Source organism: Mastacembelus armatus, chromosome 12 (genome assembly GCF_900324485.2).
Source record: "Mastacembelus armatus chromosome 12, fMasArm1.2, whole genome shotgun sequence".
NCBI lineage: Eukaryota > Metazoa > Chordata > Actinopteri > Synbranchiformes > Mastacembelidae > Mastacembelus > Mastacembelus armatus.
In genome coordinates, this window is record NC_046644.1 from 20,724,713 (window position 1) to 20,749,559 (window position 24,847).

General features: G+C 46.8%; 3 protein-coding genes across 5 annotated transcripts; 1 reads left to right on the top strand and 2 right to left on the bottom strand.

Annotated features, from left to right (window-relative positions):
- Window positions 1-862: 862 nt before the first annotated feature.
- On the bottom strand, window positions 863-3,194 carry ppp1r3b (protein phosphatase 1, regulatory subunit 3B). Its single transcript, XM_026297936.1, has 2 exons — window positions 3,061-3,194; window positions 863-2,075 (listed from the first exon to the last, which is right to left on the bottom strand). The coding sequence occupies exon 2, from the start codon at window positions 2,048-2,050 to the stop codon at window positions 1,193-1,195; it is 858 nt and encodes a 285-aa protein (XP_026153721.1). The 5' UTR covers window positions 2,051-2,075; window positions 3,061-3,194; the 3' UTR covers window positions 863-1,192.
- A 4,525-nt stretch (window positions 3,195-7,719) lies between these two features.
- Window positions 7,720-16,868, top strand: lmbrd2b (LMBR1 domain containing 2b). Of its 2 annotated transcripts, none has more exons than XM_026298116.1 (18): window positions 7,720-7,884; window positions 9,611-9,818; window positions 9,895-10,007; window positions 10,598-10,696; window positions 10,783-10,950; window positions 11,231-11,441; window positions 11,527-11,601; window positions 11,745-11,858; window positions 12,305-12,488; window positions 12,606-12,787; window positions 13,187-13,320; window positions 13,464-13,569; window positions 13,653-13,750; window positions 13,863-13,966; window positions 14,060-14,106; window positions 14,511-14,625; window positions 14,728-14,854; window positions 15,110-16,868. In XM_026298116.1, the coding sequence occupies exons 2-18, from the start codon at window positions 9,645-9,647 to the stop codon at window positions 15,177-15,179; spliced, it is 2,121 nt and encodes a 706-aa protein (XP_026153901.1). In that variant the 5' UTR covers window positions 7,720-7,884; window positions 9,611-9,644; the 3' UTR covers window positions 15,180-16,868. The 2 variants fall into 2 exon arrangements, with proteins under 2 accessions (XP_026153901.1, XP_026153903.1); XM_026298118.1 differs by having other exon boundaries at window positions 15,116-16,868.
- A 3,276-nt stretch (window positions 16,869-20,144) lies between these two features.
- Window positions 20,145-24,454, bottom strand: LOC113124118 (uncharacterized). 2 transcript variants are annotated; one of them, XM_026296571.2, is made up of 11 exons: window positions 24,158-24,454; window positions 23,636-23,837; window positions 23,341-23,542; window positions 23,061-23,229; window positions 22,822-22,915; window positions 22,384-22,425; window positions 22,194-22,259; window positions 21,951-22,078; window positions 20,929-21,049; window positions 20,683-20,753; window positions 20,145-20,584 (listed from the first exon to the last, which is right to left on the bottom strand). In XM_026296571.2, exons 2-11 carry the CDS (start codon window positions 23,835-23,837, stop codon window positions 20,351-20,353), a joined length of 1,329 nt encoding a protein of 442 aa, XP_026152356.1. In that variant the 5' UTR covers window positions 24,158-24,454; the 3' UTR covers window positions 20,145-20,350. The 2 variants fall into 2 exon arrangements, with proteins under 2 accessions (XP_026152356.1, XP_026152357.1); XM_026296572.2 differs by lacking the exon at window positions 24,158-24,454 and having other exon boundaries at window positions 23,061-23,246; window positions 23,636-23,776.
- Between the last annotated feature and the right edge of the window lie 393 nt (window positions 24,455-24,847).

Below are 24,847 nucleotides of genomic sequence, written 5' to 3' on the forward strand. Positions count from 1 at the left end.
TGAGAGATTAAACGCAGAGACCCTGCACTGAAACGTCACCGAGCGATTCATAAAAACCTGAGAGGACGAGGTTCCACCTGGTTCCACCTGGTTCCACCGCAGCCTCAGCGCTGCACATTTCTACACCCTTTAAAAACGAACCTACGTGAGCGGCACATTCCCTCACTGGCCAAACACACGAGGACCTGTCAGCAGCCGGTGTTGAAACATTTCTGCAAACCTCCGATTGGGAAAGAGAAGCAGAGATAAACTTCAGCTCCGTCATGTCAGCAGATCACCTGAACCTGCAGCTCCTGTGAAACATTAAACCGGCGGCGCTGGATGAGGCCGCGTGGCAGCGTCTCAGCTCTGGACTATTCATCACCTGACAGGAGACTGACCTGCTAATACTCTGATCACTGAGAAACTGCTGCTAATTTCTGAAGGGAAAATATTTCTGGTTCCGGCTTTTCCGATTTCACAGTGAACTCAGCAAACTCTTCTGCGCTGCCACCACTACAACTAACAAGTCCAGCTCCCGCGACACCTGCAGCGTTCAGATCCCTGCACTGGACTACAACACCTGTGGTCACGTGTTTCCTGACGACACGTTGCCTGGAAATAACGTTTCTACTCTGGGAATTAGAAACGAAAGCCTCGCTGCGAGTCATGTGGTTCTGCTTGTTTGGCTTTTGGTCCAAGTTCAGGAGAGATGGCGTCTCATTAATACTGGAAAAGAAAATAAAGGTGAAGTGACTTGAAGCAGTTTTACCCCCCAACTCTGAACACCACCCCCCTCGCCCTGCCGACCCCCCACCTCGTCCACCGACATGCAAACAGAAAAATACAAACGGCTGCTGGAACAGAAGATGTGCAGGATCATTTCTGGGAGAGAGGACAGGAACAGCCTGGACACAAAAACACAACAGAGGGTGCACAGTGCATTGTGGGACATCGGGCGAAGACAGTGGTGATGTCACTGCGTTGAAAAGGACGTGAAGCTGAACATGAGAACAGCCGTTAGAGCAGCTCGGGGTTGGTCAGGCAGAGCACCTGTATTTCAAGGTGAACCCGTGAACCCCCCGCCCTCTAAAACCAACCTTTATTGCATTTGCATAAAAAAAAACATGTGAGTTCGTTAAAAACTGACGAGTGTGCAACACAACAGCATTTCACAGGCTCATGGACCTTCCCGTGACCCCGGGGAAAGAGTTCAGTAGTACGGGCCGATGTTCTCGTAGCCGGCGTAACTCGGCCAATCGGGCAAAAGCCCGTGTGAGCAGGTGGGGCTGCCGTACCGGTCAAAATGAATCCCCAAGTCAAAGGAGTCCGAGCGGCGGCTGCAGGCGTCCCGAGGACTCGTCTTCATGGTGGACCGGACGATCCTGTAGTTGCTCCCCTGGTTGCTGTCCCAGTACTCGCACCCGCCCACCTCGTAACAGACGGCGAACTCGATGCAGTCGTGAACCTGCAGCCTGGCAGGCAGAGACACGTCGAAGGAGAAGGTGTCGCTGTACGAGCTGGGGTACGTGTCCTTCAGGTACACGCAGTCGACATCTATGTGGCTCTTCCAGGTGTCAAAGGTCACACGCAGCTTCACCGACTTCTCAAAGGACACGTTTTTGACCTTGATGGTTCCCGCCACAGCCTTGTCTTTCAATACGCAGTGCTCCAGGCAGACGTAGTTCCTCTCCAGGCTCTGACGGAAGCGCAGGTAGTCCGAGGAGGGCTGAGTGAAGTCCAGGACCAGTTTGTCCTCGGCTGTCGGAGACGAAGCAGGCCTCAGCATCTCCCGGATGGTCTGAGGGATGCCGATGGGATCACTGAACTCGGAGAAGATCTTCACCATGGTCAAAGACAGCCCTTTGTGATCAGCGAACGTCACCTGTTTCTTGGCCTTTCCTGGGTGTTTGCTGGAGGACCTGATTCCCTCCAGCCCAGTCTGGTCCACACAGCGCGGGGGGTGAAACCTCAGGCACGAGCTCAGAGCCGGTTTGCAGATTGTGGGAGCCGTCCTGTAGACAAAGTCCTCTTTAGACAGGTACAGAGGTAAGGCCATGTTGATCGGCATGGTGGGCTCGAGAGGAGACAGAAGACTGCAAGAGACAGAGGACATGGGTGTTAGAGTCTGCACAGTGAAATCAGAAGATCTAGAGACCTAGAGACCGTCTGGTCTCAGCCTCCAGGTTACAGCCCCCTAAGATCACCCACAAATTACACCTGACTCAAACCAGCACAGAACGTCCCCCAATGACCCCGAGTGCGTCAGCCTGATCTGTCCTGCACCAGCTCCAGAACCTAAACCATCAGGGAGATTCTGCTGCTTCATCAGACACACACTGGCCACTAACACTCACTACAGACCAGATTCATCCGCCGCTGAAAATAGTCCCCAGCTGCTTCAGGATAAAGGTGTTTTTAGTTTTGAAGAGACACAGCGATGTTTGTGTTTCAGGATTTCCATCCTCAGCAGGAAGCCCTGAGCTGAAATACTGAAAACCAAACCTCTGATGTGTCAATCGATCAATAATCTCCTGAAGATGAGGAGTCCACAGGTTTCAGGTCCTGAGCCCAGAACCATGAGGACTACAAACTATAAGTATTGCTGAAGACACACATACCAAATGTGTCAAAAAAACTTCAAATGCTGATTATTTCCTACAGGTGGGCAAACCGAACACGGCCGGAAGGTTCTGTAAATGACGGGACTGGGAACAACGACCTCAACGGAAGCAGAACCACAGTGACATGTGGCCCTGGCTCTCCCATGGGGGCAGGGGCCTCGGCCTGGGTCCGGGGGCCAGCTGCTAATGACGGGCCCTCAGGGGCAGCTGCGTCTCACAGAACCAGCTCCGGACCGAGCTTTAAGGTACCATCTGACATGATGTGGCCCCCATCATGTCAGATGGTACCTTAAAACCCGTCAGCTCCCCACGTCCCCCCGGAGTTCGTTACTGTCCATTTTGATTGACTGCGCCGGTTTTAAACGGTCACGGAAAACAGACAATGAAAACGGAAGTCAGCTCCCCGGTTCCGTAGAGGTGAACCGGCCTGTGTGATCCGGTACCGGGCAGGACTTACCTGGAGCGGCTCCTCACACACTTCGCGGGTCAGCTCAGTCTCAAATCATCGGCGGGTCCGGTCGGTTCGGTAACGATCCCGTGACGGAGAATCCCGAACTCCCGCAGCGACGTCCTGCTCACGAGCTCGTGTCTCCTCGCGCTTTCAACTGTCGGCACCTTTTTGTCTCGCGCGTTCAAACCCCACTTAGTGTTCACGTGAACAGCGGCGACCAGCCAATCAGAGCGCGCCGTGACGGAGTGACCACCCGGGGTCCACGAGCGGGGGGAGGGGCTCTCCACAGCAGAGCACGTGTTTATCGATCAGCTATTATCTGATCAGTCACGTGTCAGTTTCACCTTTTCAATTTTACTTTGTCTCAACATTTAGTTACATTGAAATGAACGTGCCGATTAATTAACATCTAAAGTTTTATTTCAATTAATAAAACAATAATTTTGGACTCAAAGTTAAAATGAAAACAATTATCTGATCATTTTAACCCAAAGTTAAAATTTACTGTCTCATAACTTAAAAACTCATCATGTCACTAACTTCAGATGCAAAGTGATTTTGGCTTCATAATGAACTGATAAGTGTGACTACCTCATCTCACACTTTGATTTTCCACCTCATAAATTTGTATAACAATAATTTGAACTTATTTATTTGCATCATGTTATTTATTATTTCTATTTCCCACCTCAATGACAGCAACAACATTTACCTCTGAATAAACAAATCAGAAAACATCCAGCCCACAATCACACAAACTAGGAATCGTGAAGTAAAGTGAATAATTACAGCTGCTGGTATCGACCAGTGTGACCTCTCCACTCACATTACAGATTCCATTCAGACAGGGAATAAATCACAGAGCCAAACCGGAGATGATGAGTGTCGGCACCGACTGCCACCAGTTTGGGCCATTTCCATCTGCTGCAAACACGAGTTTGTTACAAAAAGCACTGAGACACTTCATCAATCATTTTTTAATTGATCTCATTAGTTACTGATCACAGAATGTTCTGTAAGACACACTGATCTATTTATGCTCTGACCATGAGTTAGAAATAGTCAGTTTAACTGAATACTACAATACCCATGAGGCTCAGCTCCTGTTGCTATGAAGCTATGTTGCTGCAGGTACTGAACAAAAGTAAAGTCATTTAAACTGCAGAAGAGTTTTCCTTTAACTTTAACCTGACAATAATCTGTCCCGCTGCACCATGGGAGTTGTAGTTTTATGTTTCAGTTTTACACATTTAACTTTTGACCAGATATTTCCTAGCACATTTCTTTATTTTCTGTTCTTATTATTGGACCAGGAGATTTTTATGCTGATCAAATCATTTTACTTCCAGAAACAGCAGCACCCAGAATATCTGGACGCACAACTCAAACAGGCGTGAACGCTGAAATATTTTCATGCCTACAGGCTCATTTTTAGATGTCTATTTTCAAATGTGTGTGAGGGGGCAGATAGCTGGGGGCTAATAATAAACATGCCCATCAACACTGACCTCCATCAGTATCAGGATACTTCCATAAAATGTGACAGGAGAGACGCTGGTCAGTTTTGTAAACACTGCAGGAAAACTGAGTTTGTGAGTTTTGCTGCCAGTAAAGTGTCGTCTGTAATAAGATCATCAGCAATAAGTGGAATCATACTTTCAGAGCCTTTACTCATATTTGTGGTTTTGCTATTTGTACATGTTGTTTTTAGCCTGTGTTAAAGGGGGAAATGTTGTGGTTGACTGCCATGGAGCAAAGCAGGTATGGGATTAATCAATAACTGCGGCCGGCCATGAGTCTGAACTACAACTGTGCAGGCGAACAGTAGGTCAGCTCCCCCCAGAGAGACAGCCTGTCCTCATCACGAAGCTGACAACAGCTGACAGCTTGTAAATATCAGCCGAGTTTACTGTACAAGCTGTGACACTTGAACGCAACATGTACAAGAGTACAACAGGTTCACGGTGCATGCACAGACAAATTGAGCTGCCAGAAATTTAATATGCAAATAGTTAGAGAATCCAAAATATCAGATATCACAGTGGCTGCACTAACGTGAGGATTGTCTGTGGGGTGGAAGAAACAAAGCACTTGAACGTGTCAATGCAATTCTTTCTGATTTTTAAAAATCATTTAAAATGTCGATAATGAAAACACTGCCCCTAATTAGCCTAACTGTTGCTCTCCCCAAGAGACCATGTTCCCAACAAGCTTCTTTTACTGATTATGCTAAACGATTAGATTATTTTGATGGGAATTAAGATCCAGGCTGCTGATTCAACGCAACGATGGAAGTGAAAGTGTCACTTTGGGCTCTGTGATGGGATTTACAAACCAAACAATCAGCTCATCAAGAAATTAAATAGATAATTGATCCATTATGAAAATAATCCATCTCATGAAACGATAAGTCATTTGCTGATGAAACATTAAAGATAAAAGGGGCAACATTAAATGAAGAGACAGCAAATAGTATAGAAAATTAAATTGAAATGAAATTAAAGGAGAATAAATCACTTTCAGTTGTCACATACAGAGCTAAAAAGAAAAGTTTCTGTCTTGGACTTAAACATTGTCAGAGATGAAGCCTGTCTAACATCATCAGGAGACTATTCCAGATTTTAGCTGTATAGAACTGAAGCTGCTTCCCTCTGTTTAGTCCTGACTCTGGGCACGAGCAGAAGGCCTGTCCCTGATGGTCTCAGAGTCCATGATGGTTCATATGGCACCAACATGTCAGAGATGTTCTGTGGTGCTGAGCCATGAAGAGACTTATACACAAGCAGGGCTGTTTTAAAGTCTGTTCTCTGAGAGACAGGAAGCCAGTGCAGAGATCTGAGCACAGGAGTAATGTGGTTCCATTTCCTGGTTCTAGTCAGGACCCGAGCAGCAGCGTTCTGAATGTACTGCAGCTGCCTTACAGCTCGTTCTGAGAGCCCTGTGAGCAGTTACAGTAATCTAACCTGCTAGAGATAAATACATGGATGAGTCTGGTTTAGACCTGATCCCTTTGATTCTGTCAATGTTTCTGAGACGATAAAATTCTGATGATGTTTTTGATTTAATGTGGCTGTTAAAATTCAAGTCTGAGTCAATGATCACCCCCAGATTTCTAACCTGATTTTTAGATTTTAGAGAAAGAGACTCGAGGTGACAGTGATACCTGCTGTGAGTAACATGTAAATCTGAGTACTACTATTGACTAGTAATAATCTAAATATATTTCTCATAAATTATGTAAGTAAGTACTTTATCAGCATGGTATTAGTACTCTTACTTGAAGTATCTGATTCCTTCGTCAGTATACCTGCTGTCTAAATAAATGCACCTGTGTCAAACACATGGAAAACACATAATTGGATATTGGTGTTAGAGTTTTCCTGCCTTGAATGAACCTTTGCAAACATCATCACACAGCTTCACAGTTGTAAACACTGTTAAAGGATGTCTGTGCTGTGGCAAGTTATTCTATCACACCAACAGAAAGAAATAAAACACAGTGTCTGTTTGTCATGGCAGCGTCCAGCATGCTCCAGTACAAAAAGAGCTTATTTCTGCCTCTCTGACCTTGTAACTAATATGAACATTAGGAAATACACTGCTGGGGCTTGGCAGGCTGAGCGTGTAAATATTTGCTGAGGGATAAACCGATTGAATGATTGAGTTCAAGAGGAGAAAGATCGAGTTTATGATATGCTAACGGCGAGCTCTCTGATAAGGACTGTGGCCCTGAATACATCAGCCTGTGTGGGCCTGTGACCTGAAAATAGACTCTTTCTAAAAGCGACACAGCAGCAGGAGTGAAACATTAATCACAGCTGGATCACAGCTGCACACTCTGTCGTCTGTACGTTCTCAAACTAAATGTTGAGCTGTGCTGTGATGATATTAACTCAAAGTGGATCGACTGAGACCTTAGGCTCCCTAACAGACGTGATAAATGTGAGAAGTATGCTGCACTGCTGAGAACCTGGTATTATTTGCTGCAGGCCTCCTCTGTGCATCAGATTAAATGTTTTGAATTCCAGAATAACAATTAGTTCCTGGTGATAAGCCTCGTTAGCTCCTACACCCTGGTTCTAATCCTTTTGTCATTGTAAACAGATCCTGTTTCTGAATGTGTAACTGGCCCAGCCATTGATCACAGCTGTGTTTGCAGACTCTCTGACCACTACCTATTGATTAGTGCATGAATGAGCTGCCTTTGGCTTCACTGTACTCCAGTATAACCAGTATACCATTGACCCAGAGTAGATTCTGGAAGACAAAGACAGAGGCAATAGGAAAAAGAGGGAGACGTTATTTCTCTCTTCATCCTCAGACAGAAAAATAGACTCTGCTGTGCAGGAATTCTGGGTGTTGTAGTGCATTAACTACAGCTGTTTTTTTTTACAGGAGACTGAGATACAGAAGTTTGGTACTTTTCTTTAGTCAGTGTGAAGCAGCGTCTCAAGGTGGATCAGCTGCTGCAGACCTGTCATCTTATTCTTTTGTTTAATGTTGGGCTGCAAACCATCGTGAAGGTGCGAGGCGCCACCTCCCGGAGAGCCTCGCTCATTTCCCTGAATCAACACGCGGACAAGAAATCAAGGAACAGTCCACACAATCTACTGCGCAAGCGCTAAGGGACAGATTCTGAATACGTCATTGTCCACTCCTCTGGTTCTTCGTGATCGGGAACCAGGATGTGAGTGATGATGTTCGGCTAACCAGCCGGCGACCCGCGGCTTTAATGTTAAACACAGCGGAATAAAACCGCAAGCCGACCTGGACGGAACACCGAGCGGCCCATTCTCCGGTAAAGGAGCGAAAACAAACGAGTAAACTACGGTAAGAGTCAACACGTCAGCGCCGTCCCCGCTGTTAGCCACCGTTAGCTTCGTTAGCTAGTGTTGTTAGCTGCTTTATCCTCGGAACCGCACACAGGTGACAACACCTGAGCGGATGACCTGTGATTAACTTAATGCTGTAATGTTTCAGTTACTAATGCTGTCAGCCTGACACCTGCTCTTCACACCTGACTGTCTGCCTTATGGCTAACAACAGAACCAGCTGTTGACTGTCCGCACTCGGCACAGCTGGAATAAGTAATTTATAATAAATACATATTTATCAATAGACATTACAGCACTTAATATTAATACATATATATATCAACAAATATTACGTAACTAAATATTAATACATATTCTGTTACTGCCCATTAACCTGTTGCTTATTTTCTCGATTATTCGATCGGTCGATTAGTCGATTGAAATGTCCAAAACCCAAACAAACCCTGTTTATCATCTTAGAAACATAGAGAGTTCTGAGACGTTTTGTTTGAAAAATGACTCGATGGTAATTTAATTATCAGTATAGTTGTTTTCTGAGTCAGCTGATTGATTATTGATTAAGGATCAATAGGGTGTGGTGACTGCGTGTCGGCCTTCATTCAGATTAAATATTTCAGATCTTAGACAAAGATTATTGTTTTTATCTTATTTAGAACCTCATAGAACCTGTTTAGCAGTAATATCAGTAACCACACAGATTCATTAAGTTAATCAATAACTTTTTAAAAAAATAACTTATCAATTATTTCAGGATTGGAAGCAAAACCCCCTTAAAGTGATGTAGTTTTCAGTCTGACCTTGTGGTGCATTGATTATCGGTTTTGACTGGTGCTTGGACAATAAAAGTTTTAAGACATTGTGATTTTCACTTCTCACCAGTTTTGGTTGTTTCATAGACTAAATGACTAATTAGCTGATTGAGGATATTGAGTTTTAAAGACTCTTTGATGGGAACATCTCCAGTCAAACCTCAGTCCATCATGAAGCTTTAGCCAAAACCCCCATCGTGTCAGAGCAGAAATGACCCGTCACAGGTTTCCGACAGTATATCACAACGTTCCCATCCCCCGCTGGAACAACACAAAAGACCCTTTCAGGGTTTATGGGTCAGCGTGTCTCTGGTGTCCACAGTGATTCTGTGACGTGTTATTATGGTATGGGCGGTGGTGGTTTCTGGGTGAAGGTCGTCACTGCAGCCGGTCACTGTTTCTCAGGTGCTGGATGTTTGATTATTTTTATGACGTGTAGCTGTTCCTAGATTCGCAGCCCTGCAGGGCCTTCAGGCAGTGGTTCAAAGATCACGTCATGTGGTGGGCCAGGGCTCACATGGGGTTTCATTTCCATTTCTGTTTCTGTACATAAGAACCGGGCCGAGCCTTTGATAGGGCAGAAGAATCCCAGAGTGCCAGTGTATGTGCAGTGAATACCCACCACTCTCTCTCTTTCTGCTGTGTGGGTCGCCCTGGACAAACTACATGTTCAGCTCGCTCCAGGAAGCTAAAAGGGAAATTACATTAAAAATTCAGTGACTTGGGGTGTTTGTCTGACTGCTGGAGCCTCTTATTAGCTTCAGATAAAGTCGGTTTACACAGAGAGGACTGTCTCCCTCTGTCTGTGGACGTATGTTAACGAGGAAGGAAGAGGAATGACTGCAGACAGAAAATCTGTGTCGTGTGCACTTTAGTCCAGGAAAAAGAAAAACTGAGCAGCTTCTCTTGCAGGTTTGTGTCGGGCTGCTGGCAGCTGTGAAACAGGATGAGCGGGGCGGCTCTGGGTATCGAGATTGTGGTGGTGTTTTTCCTGGCGCTGTTCCTGCTGCACCAATATGGAGACTTCAAGAAGCAGCAGCGCATGGTGCTGTTCGGCACGCTGCTGGCCTGGTACCTGTGCTTCCTCATCGTCTTCATCTTACCTCTGGACGTCAGCACGGTCAGTACTGAAGGCAGACAGTCTCTCACATTCAGGCGGCGACACAAAACCCTCAACTGTGTCTTTGTTCTTACAGACCATCTACAAGCAGTGTAAGATAGATCATGGGGAGCACACGTCTGGTCCCACTGTCAACCCACTACCATTCAATCACACAACAGCCAACGCGTCTGTCACTCCTACTAAAAGGTTAGTATGTGTCCACATATTAAAGGTTCCTGCCTCTTTCTGTTGTTGTTATTCTGGATCAACTGGTCACGTTACAGACGCTCAGAGCAGCAGGGTCTCCCCAGGATGTGGTGCCAAACAGCTGGAACTGATCAAACTACCTTCTAACTCTAGTTTAATTGGCTGAGCTGACTCACACAGATCCCTATGCATCTGTAAATGTGTTTAGATCTTATCGTGTTATTACTGGATAACATTATATTATTAACATTTATATTCATTAGTGTAAAATCCAGTCATTAGACCAGCTCAGGTGCAACCACACATTAAGCTACGATCCTCCTTCTTACAGAGTCACAACTGAATGTCATGTCATTGTGCAGCGATTATTATATGATTATCTGATGAGTGATGAAGCTGAGAACAGACGTCACCAGTAAATTCACTGAGAGACGAGGGGTTAAACGTCCCTCATACTGGTTGACTTCAATCAAGGCTTTAACTGAAAACCAGTGTTTTACTGGTTGTAGGATTTTCTGTGGACAACGTGCAGCAGAAAGACACGAGGACTTTGTCTCACAAACTTTCTACCTGTTTCTTCTCCCTCATAGTGAACCTAAGCCGTGCTACAAGCCGTGGAGCTACATCCCTGATGGCATCATGCCGGTGTTCTGGAGGGTGGTGTACTGGACATCCCAGTGTCTCACATGGTCAGTCGGATTCTGCCACACACACATGGACATTATTACGGTGTTGGCTGGAAGTCAGTAAAGCTCTGAATGTTGTGTGTTTTCAGGCTGCTGCTGCCCTTCATGCAGTCCTACGCTCGCTCCGGAGGCTTCTCCATCACTGGGAAAATTAAAACAGCTCTGATAGAGAATGCAATTTATTATGGGACCTACCTGCTCATCTTTGGCTCTCTGCTCATTTATGTGGCTGTTCATCCGGAGTGGCACCTCTCCTGGTGAGCGAAAGAACCAGTACCAGTGGCTGCAACAGAAAACCGCTGTACTTATATTAACCTCTCAGTTAACTTGGCTGTTACCGTCACTGGACTAATGCTGTTTGTAAAAGGTAAAAAATAGCAGTAGTGTAGGATATGGGACCGAAACAGTGGAAAATAGCAGTGTGGATGTACTCTAAGGTGGACTGGGAAATCACCAGCTCCTTCTGGTTTAGTTGAATCTATATTAGTAAAACACAAATCCCCTCCGAGTGTCACCCTCAATATGGTTTCGTCTCAGGTACGAGCTGCAGACCATCGGGATCACGGCCGCTAACACCTGGGGTCTGTTCCTGCTGGTGCTGCTGCTCGGGTACGGTCTGGTGGAAATCCCTCGATCCTACTGGAACGCGTCCCGACACGGACACCTGCTCGTCAAGACGTACTTCAAGGCGTCCAAACTGATGACGGAGAAGGCCGACGCAGAGGAGAACCTGGAGGACGTGATGGAGGTGGGCAGCAGCAGGGGAACCTGCTGAAATGTGAAATGTACGAGCTGATTTCAGTGTTTTCACTGTGGAGTCTGTTTTGCTGCAGGAGGTGAGGAAAGCCAGTGAGTCCATCAAGTACAACCACCCACTGAGGAAGTGCATCGACACAATTCTCAGAAAAGTGAGTGGAATACATCTTCACCAGCGGCGCCCAAACTGTGGTTTCATGGATCAGACGTGATCAATCAAATCAAAGTTTATTTCAAAGTAGTTTCACACAAAGTGAACTGGTCAGTGATGGCTGTGATCGATGTGTCCCCCAAGTGCCCGGTGGATTACCAGGAGAAGATGGGCAGGAACATGGACGACTATGAGGACTTCGATGACAAACAAAACACCTACCCCAGTGAGAAGAGTCTGGTGAAGCTCCACAAACAGGTGAGAGGATGACGTCGTGTGCGATGGGTCCGACTCTGTCGTGTCTTTTCTGTTTTTTACATGTTTGCAGCTCATTGAACTGTGGGAGTTACTGTACTACCTCATGTTTCTGTCTTTACCCAGTCTGATGTTCAAAAAAGGCCTGTGTCTCTGCAGCTTGTCAAACTGAGCCTGGAGCAACAAACAGTGATCATTCTTGTGTTATTTACTGAGACTATGATGTGTTTGGTCAGAATTACTGTAGGATTCAGTAGAACTGCAGATTGTTATGAAGGTTTTAGTGACACCAGCTTGTGCTGTTAAAATATCTGCAGCTCTGTGATGCATTCATGTGCATGTGCACACTGGGATTTTCAGGCTTCAGTAAAAACAGAACAGCTGCACAGACACATGATGTTCACCGCTGAGGACCATTCCAGCTCAGCACATGGTGTTTGTGTGTGCAGGTGATCTACGCGGTTCAGAGGCATAACAGGACCCGTGTCCAGTGGCAGATCCTGCTGCAGCAGGCCATTCACCTGGAGGATGTAGCCAAAAACGAGACCAGTTCAACCCATCGGTTCGTCCACAGCTTCCCGTCCTCGGAGCCGGCCGGCTGGTTCAGCAGATACGTCTACACGCCGACTGTGGGTGAGTCCCGGGCCTCGGTTCCTGTCATGGGCTCTGTTGTTGTTTTACACAGTCCGTTAGTCAGCTCTGCCTCGATGCCTTTGTGCCTTGAACTCACGTCCTGTCTGTGTTGTGCAGAGTGGTACTGGGAGTGTCTCCTTAAGCGCTGGTTTTACCGGTTGCTGTCTGTGGTCCTGACTCTGTTCAGCGTGGCCGTGGTCTGGTCTGAGTGCACGTTCTTCAGCACCCGGCCCGTCCTCTCTCTGTTTGCTGTGTTCATCCAGCTGGCTGAAAGAGACTACAACTACCTGTACATCGAGGTGAGCCAGAACGCAGGACAGGTAAAGAAACATGACTTGGTTTCATGTTGGTGGTTGGTGGCTGCACAGGCAGATGTGGTTGTGACCAATCACTTGATTGTGACCAATCACGTCCTCAACTGTTTCTCTGGGACCAGTAACTTCATAGAGGGTCCACTGGTTCCCAGGAACCTGCTTTTAATTTCAACCAACATGTGGACTTCCTGAGGCTCAGCAGCAGTTAGCAGTAATATTAGTTCATCTGTTTCTCAGTGATGTGGCCTCTGCTGGAATCTGGTTTGTGTCATGGTTTAAAGCCTAATTCAGAACTCAGAGGTCCGTCAGGAGCAGCTGGAAACCTCCTGGTGGGACAGGTGAGACTTGATCTAACTGGCTGTCGATGTCACTTCTCTCCACCAGATGGCGTGCTTCATCACAATCTTCTTCCTGTGTACCTGTGTTTACTCCACTGTGTTCCGCATCCGCGTCTTCAACTACTACTACCTGGCCTCCCATCACCAGACCGACGCTTACAGCCTCCAGTTCAGCGGCATGTGAGTGACAGCAGCTGTTTTTCTCTGTTTCCACTAAACTCTGAAGAACTTCATAAGAAACAAAGGGCATCGCCATAAGTGCACATGCATAGAGGCACCTGACAGGTGACGAGCAGAAACACATTGATGCTTTTACTCTGCAGGTTGTTCTGCCGTTTAACCCCCCCTCTGTGTCTCAACTTCCTGGGTCTGATCCACATGGACTCTGCCATCTCGCACCAGCAGAAGGAGCAGACAGCCTACACCTCTGTAAAAACCAGCACCTCCACAAAGTTCTGAACAAACTGTGCTGTGAATTTTCTCTGACCTGTTTCTAACCTGTTTCTGTGCAGATCATGGGATCGATGCGTGTTCTGTCCTTTATTGCTAACGGCTTCTACATCTACTACCCCATGCTGATAGTGATCCTCTGCATCGCCACCTACTTCAGGTGAGACAGTGTCGGCTCTGAGAGGTCCTGTGCTGTTGACTTCGTCGGTGTGTGCGTTATTTGGGTGAACAGGTGTGATCGGTCTATAGGTCCTAACAAAGTCTCTCCTCAGTTTGGGGACCCGCTGCCTGAACCTTCTGGGCTTCCAGCAGTTCGTGGGTGACAGTGAGATGACCTCTGACCTGATCGACGAGGGAAAGGAGCTGATCCGACGAGGTAACTCTTACAACAGCGATACAGAACCAGAGCACGGGCCTGTTGAGCTGCTGAAACAGTCGATCCAACCGTCAGTGTCTTTCTTTTTTACAGAGAAAAGGAAGCGACAAAGGATTGAAGATGGAGAGAACAGACGCAGAGTGAGTAGCTTTGTGTCTTATTCCAACAATTCCTGCAAAAAGAGGAGGTGCTCCAGGAACTACACGGTGCCAGACCCCCCCAGCCTGTTCGATGGACACGTCTGGCCCATGTATTTGAAACATAAGAACATGAAAGAAACATGTAATAGCAAAAATAAATACGAGTCCTGATTATATTTTACTATTAACTTCTGTTGAGGACGGTTTCACACCAATGCCAGAGCTACTGGACTCAGACTCTGCTCCACATGGATCAGCCTGGTGCTCTGGAACAGCTGGAACAGGCAGCTGTTTGAAAACATCTTTGAAATAATATGTCAGCATTTGAAGTGTGTTAAACTCTGTGTGTGTGTGTGTGTGTGTGTGTGTGTGTGTGTGTGTGTGTGTGTGTGTGTGTGTTGCAGGAGTGGAAGGAGCGTTACGGGAACTCGAGGGAAGACTACACTGCGAGGAACAGGAGCAGTCATGAGATGAAGGAGACCAGTTACTCCGACACTGTGAACTCCAGCAACAACAGACGTGAGTCGACAACTGACGTCACTGATTGTTACAGGCGGCGTCAGTGTAAAGCTGAGAGTCTGGTGCCCTGCAGGGAAACTAAACTCGCTGTTTGTTGAACAGAGGCGAAATATTCTCGTTCTGGGAGTCAAGCAGAGAGGGACTGCATCGAGCTGCTGCAGGACGCCGAACCCTTGGACTTTAACGCTGACACTCTGACAGACGACCCTCTGGACGCAGAACCTGGCAGGTAAACCAGACTTCCTGCTCTGCCTTTTCAAAATAATAATAATGATGATACTGGGGAACAACCGCATCTGTAATTCCCCATGTCAGTAAATCAAGCTGAGGTTTCCCTGTTTCTGAAGCCTGAAAGATCCCGGCCGCTGCCTCTGTCTGTACGGAGCGTTGGGGGTCGTTGTAAACGTGATGCTGTGTAATGAGTCGGTGTAGTGTGTCCATGTGTTGGTGTTATCACTTTGACGTCTGTGTCTTCCATGTCGAGCTGCAGACATGCAGGAGGACGGTATCTGTCCATGTCGTCGTCTCGCAGCCGGATATTTGACGACGTCTGACGGGGGAAGGAATCTCAAGGGGAGCCATAAACTGGAACGCCACCGTCTGCACATCCGCCTGAATGTACCACATGACCTCGGTCTCCCAGCATGCATGGTAACTAAACCAACAGGTCACATGGTCACCTGGAAACATTTTCCTAAAGTCTTTGCACCATTTTATGTTCAGCTCTGCTGCAGGTCAATTTTATACACATGCTGCTGAGTAAGCCCTCCCATGTGAATGCACTCCGACACACATTAGTCTGTACGATCTCCTGCTGAAGTTACTGTTTGAGCTGCATGTCATGAGGCAGGAGTCGCTTTGCAACACACGAATGTCAATCTGCAGCACGACGACACGTCACTTTCCTCAGAGGTTCAATGAAGAGCGTTGGAAATATATTTTATTTATATTTTTTATTCTTTAATATTCATGTCGTGGAATTATTTAACTTCATGTCACGGTAAAAACTGTAATCAGCAGGTCATTGATTAACCTGATTAATACGTGATGATGTGCATATCTTTAGTGTGTCTGAACAACTTTACCTTCAATCATGCAGGAAGCTCAGATTGTCATAAAGTCTATGAAACACAGTGAAGTTTGTCTTCAAACACGACACAGTCATGGATCACAGATCATGTGAGCATGAAGGTTTGAACTGATCGATCGTTTAAAGATGAAATGGTTCCAGATGTGCCATTTTGAAACTGCCATAGCTGTTGTCACATTTCATTTACTCACCCATAGTTTGAATTTAGTTGTAAATACAGCTTATAAAAATATGTAGAAGTGACCTTTAAAAGACCATATCTGTGTTTCTGTGTATTTCTGCCCATTTATTACAACTTCATTTGTTTGCTGGTTATTTTTTCAAAAATCTGTTTTTCTTACCTTTCAGGCCTTTGATTTTTATTTATTTTATTAATTTTACTAGAGAAACTGAATCAAACCTTTAACACAAAAAATTCTCATCAGAAATTAATGAAGTTACATAAACTTAGTCAAACCTTTACCATAAAGGTAGAAAAAAAAGTTTTTTGGGCACCTGCAGTAACAGACATGCATGTGATGAAAAGCTTCACCCAGCATTACATCAGCACAGAGAACGTAGAACAACATACAGAAGTTCCTGAAAACCTCCCACTGTCCCGTGGAGGCTCGTCAGTCACCTGACTCGTTTGTAGTAAACGGGTTGGACAGTAAAAACAGCGACGTGGTCCTTTAAACATCGTTAGCCTTTGTGTTGGAAATGTCCTGTCGGCAGGTTCAGCTTCAGCTCCGGAGACTGACCTGAGTCCAGTGACTGTCCACCTTCTCTCCCCCTCGCCCACGTGTCAGCAGTTACTCTGTACATATGTATGATATGGTTTATATATTATCGGCTAATTAATGAACCTGAGAAAGATGAATTTATGATATTTCAGCTTCGTGACCTCCTGTAAAAACAAAACAAAACAAAAAAAACAAAAAAGCACTAAACACTTTTTGTGTCTGATCTTCCTGGTGATTCTGGTGATGAAGTGTTTGATTTTTATGTTCTCAATATATTTATTGTCGTCATGATCTCAGTTTATTTGAGTATCAGTAGGTGTTGATTCTGTGATTTACAGCAGTCAGTTATTATTACTCAGAGAACAGATGTGTACGGTTCACCTGCTGCCAGTGTTGTCAATCAATAAAATGATCCAAGCCCTGTGCTCCTGTTTACTGTCAGAACTGCTGCTTCTTTTTCACGCAGGAGGAAGCTGCACTTTCCCACTGAGAGACTTTCTCTGTTTGGGTCCAGGACATCAGGTTTTAGTTTTGCTCCTCATGTTGTCTTGACTTGATGCAAAGGGGCAAAGTGTTTTCTGTGCTGCTGAAGTTTCCCTGAGCAAAGTGCTGCAGCTCCTTTAACCACATGTGGTTTAAAAAGAGGGAAATACAGCTACACACGCTGTCCCCATGTTAAAACAAACTAGTGATAAATACAGTAGTACGGATCAATTACATGAAGTTGTGTTTTTAGTCCTGCTCTGTCTTTAAATAGATCGATACTTTATTCATTCCCCACGGGAGACATTCAGATTGTTCTGCAGCTCTTATGTTAACTTTAACATAGAAATTTCACTGTAAAATCTGAAATATAATTAACAGATACATTTATGAAATCAAAGTTTTACTCTGTCTCTGTCACACCTGGTTCCAGTCTGAGCCACGCTCTCTGGCTCTGTAGTCACATGATCAGAAAATTGGCCTCAGTCGTGCACGGAGAACTTTACCGACCTGTGGTGTCTGAAGCAAACTGCTGCAGAAGAAGCCAGAGTCTGGTTGTCGAAGCTAAAACAAACCAAATCGCCGTCCGGGGCAACTTGAGTTCAGTGTCTTGCCCAAGGACACTTCGACAGGACGAGTGAAGACAAGGATTGAACTACCAACCCTCTGGTTCATGGCTCTACCTCCTGAGTCACAGCTGCCCCCAAGTCACGTCTGAGCTTCCTGCAGTCGCAGTGAGTGTTCAGTCCATTCTGTGTGAACACAAACAGTATGTACAGTACTTCACTGGTGCACAGGTGCAGGTCTACTCCCAGTTACCCCAACACCAGTGATCCCAGTCCCTCTAGCTGCAACTGGAAAATCATTTTGTTGACAAGTCGTCTAAAATATCCAGCAAGAATCTGCATTCAGGGTTTGTTAGAGCTGCTCCTGGATTCCAGGTAAAACCTCCTACCTGTCCAACCTGCTGTGGCGAGAAATAAGCTGCCTGATGTCCTCACAAACATACATTAAATTCTCTACATGTTTCCACTACAAACAGTTTTTATTTATTCGGTTCTACCACCTTCAGTCTGTGGATCTGTGACAGGTGAGCTGTCCTCTCTGCTGATTGGTCAGTGCTGCTCTACCTGTTCCCCTCACACACATACAGGTAAACATGGTTTCATCACACTGAAGCAGCAGGAGAAACTGAGAGCAGATCTGATAAACTGTCCCTCACAGCAGCAGCCTGGGGAACCTGTTCACCTGGAGCATCTGTTCACCTAGACCACCTGGAGAACCTGTGCACACACCAGGCCTGGAGGATCCCTTCTGAACATGGACCCAAGCTGCAGCCGTGAGCCTCCACCTGAGATCTCAGATGTCTCAGAGGATCTCTGCCGTCGCGCAGCTTCGTTTATCGGCCTGTGGGATAAAAGCGAAGCCAGGATGAGACAGATGGTGGCGGAGCTGCAGGACGTCACGATTCAGGTGAAGAAGCTGCAGAAGAACTCAAAGAGGGGTGGGGCTGCAGGTGTGGTGGCTGCAGGAGTTACGGTCGGAGTGGTAATAGCAGCTCCGTTCACTGGAAGCCTGACTGTGGCTGTGGCGGCAGCAGCGATAAGTGTGGCCGGAGGAGCGGCTGTGCTCGGGTTCAAGGTGAAGCAGCTGAGGACAGAGAGCACGAGCATGAGGACGGTGAAGGAGTTCCTGAAGGTCGTGGCTGTGCTGCAGAGCGAATTAGAGGAAATCCTGCAGCTGTGTGAAGACCTGCAGAGACAATCAGCAGAGGCCGAGTCCAAGAATATCATCGGCCTGAAACACCACATCCTGAAGCTGCTCGGCACCACGGCCAAATTCAGAGCTGCAGGCAGCATTAGGGAGGTCACTGATCTGAGCCAGGCCACTGTCGCACAGATCAGCAACATGAAGACACTACTGGACAAGTTCACAGGAAAGAGTCCGCTTCACTCTGCAGAGTGAAAAGTTCTGGCTGGATTCTCCACAGCGCCGCTTGATTGTGTTTGGTGAAGCGACGTGTTAAACTCTGACAAATCAACAGCTGGATGTGCGTTTTCTGGACTGTGAGATTCACCACTGGCTTTAAAAACAAATCCAACATCCAGATGTTGCAGCTTATGTGACACAATGATTGATTCCCTGAACTGTTCAGTTTCATGGACAGGGTCTAAATTCTCTTTAACCAAATGTAAAGTTCTGCTGACACATGAGTCAGTGCATGAGCCACAATAATAAAGAAAAACCTTGAACTCCTGAGTTTTTAGTTGCATGTGGTTTTGAATGCAGGTTTTAATCTGAGTGTTTTTCCTGGAGCTGAAGTCTCTGAACAGACAGAACAGAGTTTGTAATAAAGAGGCAGCAGACAGGTGGAGTCTGTCTTCTGGTCACAGCCTGGCCCCCCCTCGTGTTGAGGCCACATGTGAAACAGCAGCTGGTTGTTGGGACAGAAATGTGTGGTCACAACACGGAGCTGCAGCCTGCATCAGTTTATGCATCATTTCCTGACCCCGACTCTGTGTCAGAGCAGGTTCCTGGTGCTAGTTCCTGGTTTCGATGAATTCAGAGCTGCAGGAAATCAACAGGAAGTGAAGCAGAAAAACACTTTTAGCTTGAAGGTTCTGATGAAAACTGCTGAACTGAACTGGTTTATGAAAATCCCATTCAGTGGTTTGGTCTGGGGGCTCCAGTTGCGTGTGTGTGTGTGTGTGTGTGTGTGTGTGTGTTCAAACCAGCAGAGACAGAGGTGACGTGTCTTCACGAGGCTCACAGTCTGAACTATTGTGCATTGTTTGCTGTACGAGACGTTGAAAAACCAGATTACTGCTGATCGTGTCTGAACAGGTCCAACAGAAACAGGTCGGACTGTGCAGGTTGGCTGCTCCTGTACATTTGGAGATTAGTGTTTAATTTGTTCAGCAGCTCCAGAGGAAAATGGATTTATTTTGTATTTCAGCTGCTGTGGCCTGTTGTCACACACAATATGAATCTGTGATCAGGGTTAATGCCACTTCTCATAACTCAGCTACACATGAACACACACAACTGAATTATCAGGGAGTCATAACAACATTCACACTGAATGAAGAACCTCAGGGCTGTTCAACAGAAATCTGCAGCTGGACCGACACTGTTGATAAACACACACACCCACATATAAACACACACACACACTCTGACCTGTTGCTGAAACCAACTTCTATTTTAAGAAACTGACAATCGGTAAACAAATATGTTTTTATTAGGGCTGAAATCCTCCGTGTAAAAAACAAAACACAGTAAGTGTAAGTGAAGCACTAAATAATAACATTAGCACATAAACGACTGAACAGGTTTTTTCTTCATGTGCCTCTGTACAGATGATGACGACGGTATTTCCTGCTCTGATGTCATGTTGGTGTGAAAGTGGAGCAGCTTCCTGTGAAAAACATCACAGGTGTGTTGTGGGCTGCATCAGGCTGAGCCCCCGTACCACGAGGCACAGCAGCTCCAGCAGGACCCCGGGGGGGAGCTCCGGTCGGTCCCACTGATCACTCAGCTCTCGCAGCCCGTCGTCCGTCACACAGAGGAGCTCGGCCGCCCAGCGCAGCTCCCCGTCCACCTGCAGTGGGGGGGGCGGCGACTCAGGGAGTCTGGCCTGGGCGTCCTCCTGCAGACTGTCCACCTGCAGACACAAACATGTTCCTCAGCAACAGGTGATGCGACAGCAACAATGACTGTGGGTGGTGGAGGGGGCACATGTTGCACAGGGACAGGACTGACCAGCTGGCTCAGGACCCTCAGGACATCAGGGCTGCAGGTGCTCAGCAGAGCAGGTGCACGGTCGGGCAGAGCTGCAGGACACAGAGACAAGTTCTGTAAGTCCTGCTCACACGTTTGTGTTCAGTGTGGTTCGCTCTGATTATCGCTATTCTAGATTGTTACCAAAACACCGTCACTACTAAAAATAGCCCTGGTGCTGCTGGGAAATGTAGTTAAAGGGCAGCGGGTAGAGTCTGTGGGACTCACTGTCCATGGCGCTGACCAGCAGTTGAAGCGCGGCCTTCTGGGAGCTGGAAGCGTCGGAGGCTTTGAGAAGGTCCATGACTGCAGAGACAGGCGGAGACACTTGTGTGCTGCCCTGATCCAACTGCAGGGAGGAAACAGAACCAGGTCCAAATCCCAGCATCAATAGGTCTAATGTCCAGTAAACTCATCTTTATCGTTCTTTCCCACGAGTCACAGCTGATGGACATTTTTCACAGTTTACTTTTGTTTTTACTCTGTTTACTTTGTTTATTTTATTTACTCTTTAATTTGTGTTTACTCTGTTTACTTTATTTACTCTGTTTACTCTGTGTTTACTGTTTAATTTGTGTTTACTCTGTTTACTTTGTTTACTTTATTTACTCTGTTTACTCTGTGTTTACTGTTTAATTTGTGTTTACTCTGTTTACTTTGTTTACTTTATTTACTCTGTTTACTCTGTGTTTACTGTTTAATTTGTGTTTACTCTGTTTACTTTGTTTACTTTATTTACTCTGTTTACTCTGTTTACTTTGTTTATTTTATTTACTCTTACTTTTTTTACTTTATTTACTCTGTTTACTCTGTGTTTACTTTGTGTTTACTCTGTGTTTACTCTGTGTTGTCTTGTCCCTGATGTTGTGTGATGTCAGTGTGCAGATGTGCAGACATTGCAGCTGAAGTACTGTATCTTTAATCGCTGCAGGGACAGATAAAATCTAAAGTCTCCATGTTGTGTCTGGTCCTTGGACCCAGTCTCTGCACGTTGAAACTCGTTTGTCTTCCTGCTCATTCAGGCCATGACCTCCCTCCCTGCTGCTGAGCAGACCAACCTGTCGGTGTGAACAGACTGGTTGGTCTGCTGTGGCTCTGAATGACTGGGAAGCTGCTCAGCATGAATGGAGATAATGAGTCACTGGTCTAATCCAAACGTATCAGGAGCAGCATTTTAAGGCCTTTGTGTCGACTCTGTGATGGAGTCAGAGGTAACATGGACCTGCAGGATTCACTTTTTAGGATCTTACTGTTTGCTCCAGCAGAGTCAGGTCGTCTCGGTCCTGCAGAAGCTCCTGGAGAGATCTCAGCAGATCCCGTCGGGTCGAGTCAGGGAGACTTGCCAGCGGCCGCAGAAGACCTGCTTTCTTCTTTAGCTCTGCAGGAAACACACAGAAGCCACGCCCACCCAGCATCAGGTGAGTCGAGTCTCAGCAGCCAAACGAACATCAGACATTCGAGTGTCCCTGTGTAGAGACCTGAAGGAAACAGACCTCTGTTGATTTGTCGCAGAGTCTGGCATGAGTCCTCTCCATCGTCTGAGCTGATGCTCCACCATCCTTCCAGGTGTAGGTGGTCCCCAGGTGTCACAGGGTCACATGACAGGCAACAACATCAGTAACAGTAAAGACAGTGAGAGGAGCCATTTCCACAGTAAACAGACAGCAAAATAACAAAACGTACCAAAACTGTATCGTTTGAATTCCCAGCTTCTCGAAGGAATTCCTGAAAACAAGAGAAGAAGAACTTATGGACTCTGACTCCACCTGGCACGAGCATTTACACCAACCTGATTTCTATAACCAAGTGAAGATGTTTTCCCACATGCAACAGACCAGAAAATGTATTTTAAGCTGAATCTGAAAGATACATCAGCTCGACTGTGACAAATGACCTTAAGAAACATTTCATTCCTTTTTATTGATAAAGTCAGGACCATGTGGTCTGGTCAGTGTCTTGGTCTCAGGTCACAGCACCTGCACAGGAGGAGTGACCAGGTGGACTTTGGTGATTTTAAGAATAAACCAAACTAATGTGGATGCGGTCTTATCGGTCTGGTCTCGTTCTGATCCAGATCAGATATGAATACCAGGTAGAGATGGAACAGATGCAGCGTCTCACCCACAGTCCCGTCCTCAGTCGCGATCTCCATGAGTCCGTAGGCGAACGTGGACTCTTTTGGCACCTTGAAGCTCGTCTCCTCCTTCTTGACTCCCTGATGAGACAAACCGGATCAGACTGAGCAGAGACCCAGTTCCTCGTCCCCCCATGTTTCTGTTTGTCTTCATGTTGTCACTGCAGTTTGAGTGTGGAACTGGGTTTGTTGTTGCTGATCCTGTCCCTGCAGCAGAAACACTCACCAACAAGCTGAGGCTGAAGAACATTTTGCACACAGCTGAGAACGAGCTGCTCTGTGCAGCTTGGCTGTGGAGCGTCACGGGGTCAGTGTTGTAGATCGTCTGGTAAACGAACATCAGCTTCTCCGTGGTCTTCAACCTCAGCATGTTCACGGCCGAGCGGTTTATCTTCCTGACAACACACGGCTCCTGATTGATTCAGTCTCATTTCATGAAAACAGTCTGACACTGATACTTTGAGCCTCCACCAGCTGGGAACACCAACGCTGAAGCGTTTCCGTACCTGTTGCTGAAGCTCTTCCTCAGTTTCTTGACGTCCACAGTCTTTTTCTTCAGCGTGTAGGATGACGCTGCGTCCACAGAGTCCACGGCCGCAGACACTTTGAGTCCAGTGGCGGCTTCGTCGATGCTCACGACTGCAGAGCCTTCTCCACATCTGGCTCTCAGGACCCTGAAGTCCTCAATCAGAACTTCCTCTGTGTAATCTGCAGGGAGACCCTCAGCTTACACTCAGTACTCTAAGTAATAAGTGTGTAGTTGTACCACAGACAGTACCACAGACAGAACTACAGACCCACCTGGGCTGAAGTCCTCCCCCTCCTCCAGCAGGTCCAGCAGGGTCTGGTCCATGACGCTGTAGCTGATCGTAGACCACAGCGACCTCTCCGTCACCTTGACCAGAGTCAGCAGCTGGATTTTCCCGTTGACGTTCCCGTTGTAGATCAGGTCGTCCTCAGCGCCCAGACTCTTCACCAGCGCTTTGGTGTTGGCTGCAAACATCTGGACACAGAAACAGCAGCTGCTTGAGTTCTCACAGTGGAGTTTAGACCTGGGTCCAACTCAGACCTGTGAATCTGTGTCCCCTGAGCCGGCAGGCACAGGTACCACAGGGCACAAGTGGCAGGACATGTAGTCAGTATATCCAGTGCAGACACAGTCCAGGTGTTGTGGAGAGTGTGGGTTTGCATGTTAAAATGAATAGAGAGGAGGTGCAGGAGGATGTTAGTGAGTCATGGACAGAGAAGTGAAAGTCTGGTAGTTGGTCTGATCAAGTACCCGCTGAGACCTGAACTTGAAACAGAAAACAAACCCAGTCTTACCCTGCTGCCCGGCTCTGCTGTTGGTGAAGCTGTAGAGGAGCCGTCGGTGCCGGTGAAGCAGAGGAAAAACCTGCTCTGTGGAAACCCCTCCCTGTTTCCTGACGGCTTCACGCTCCGTGGGGCAGAGCAGAGACTGAGCTGCAGGAAGTCACAGACACACAGATCCAGGTCTGGTCTATCGGCCACGCTTCACCTCTAGACCACGTTACCCTCAGACAGGGACACCGTCACTACAGACGAGTCCCGGCTGTGACTGCAGGGTGTGGAGACATGAAAGGTGAAAGAGTCAGAGGAAGAGCCGACTGTGCCGGGGTTGGTGTGTCGGTGGAAAGTCCTGCAGTGACCCCTGCTGGACTGAACCTCACTGGCTGCACAGACACTGTGGCCCAGTAGGACCAGGCCACATCTGACCCTGTTTCTGTGGTAGAGAAGTGTTTTCAACTCACTGGTGAAGTTTAGTCCAGTTTCACTTTGACACTGGTTGTTGTGGTTTGGTCGTGTCTCATCAGCCAGTGACAACTGTTAGTGCGCAGTCTGAACTCTTCTTTGTTCGGACGGTTTCCCTGTGTCTGGCTTCACAGGTTTAAACGATGAAGGTTCTGCTGTTTTTCTGCAGAACTCGTCTCTTTCTCTCGGCTCTGTTGATGAGCATCTTCTCCCATTTCTGTTTTTTTTTTTTTTGATTGTTTG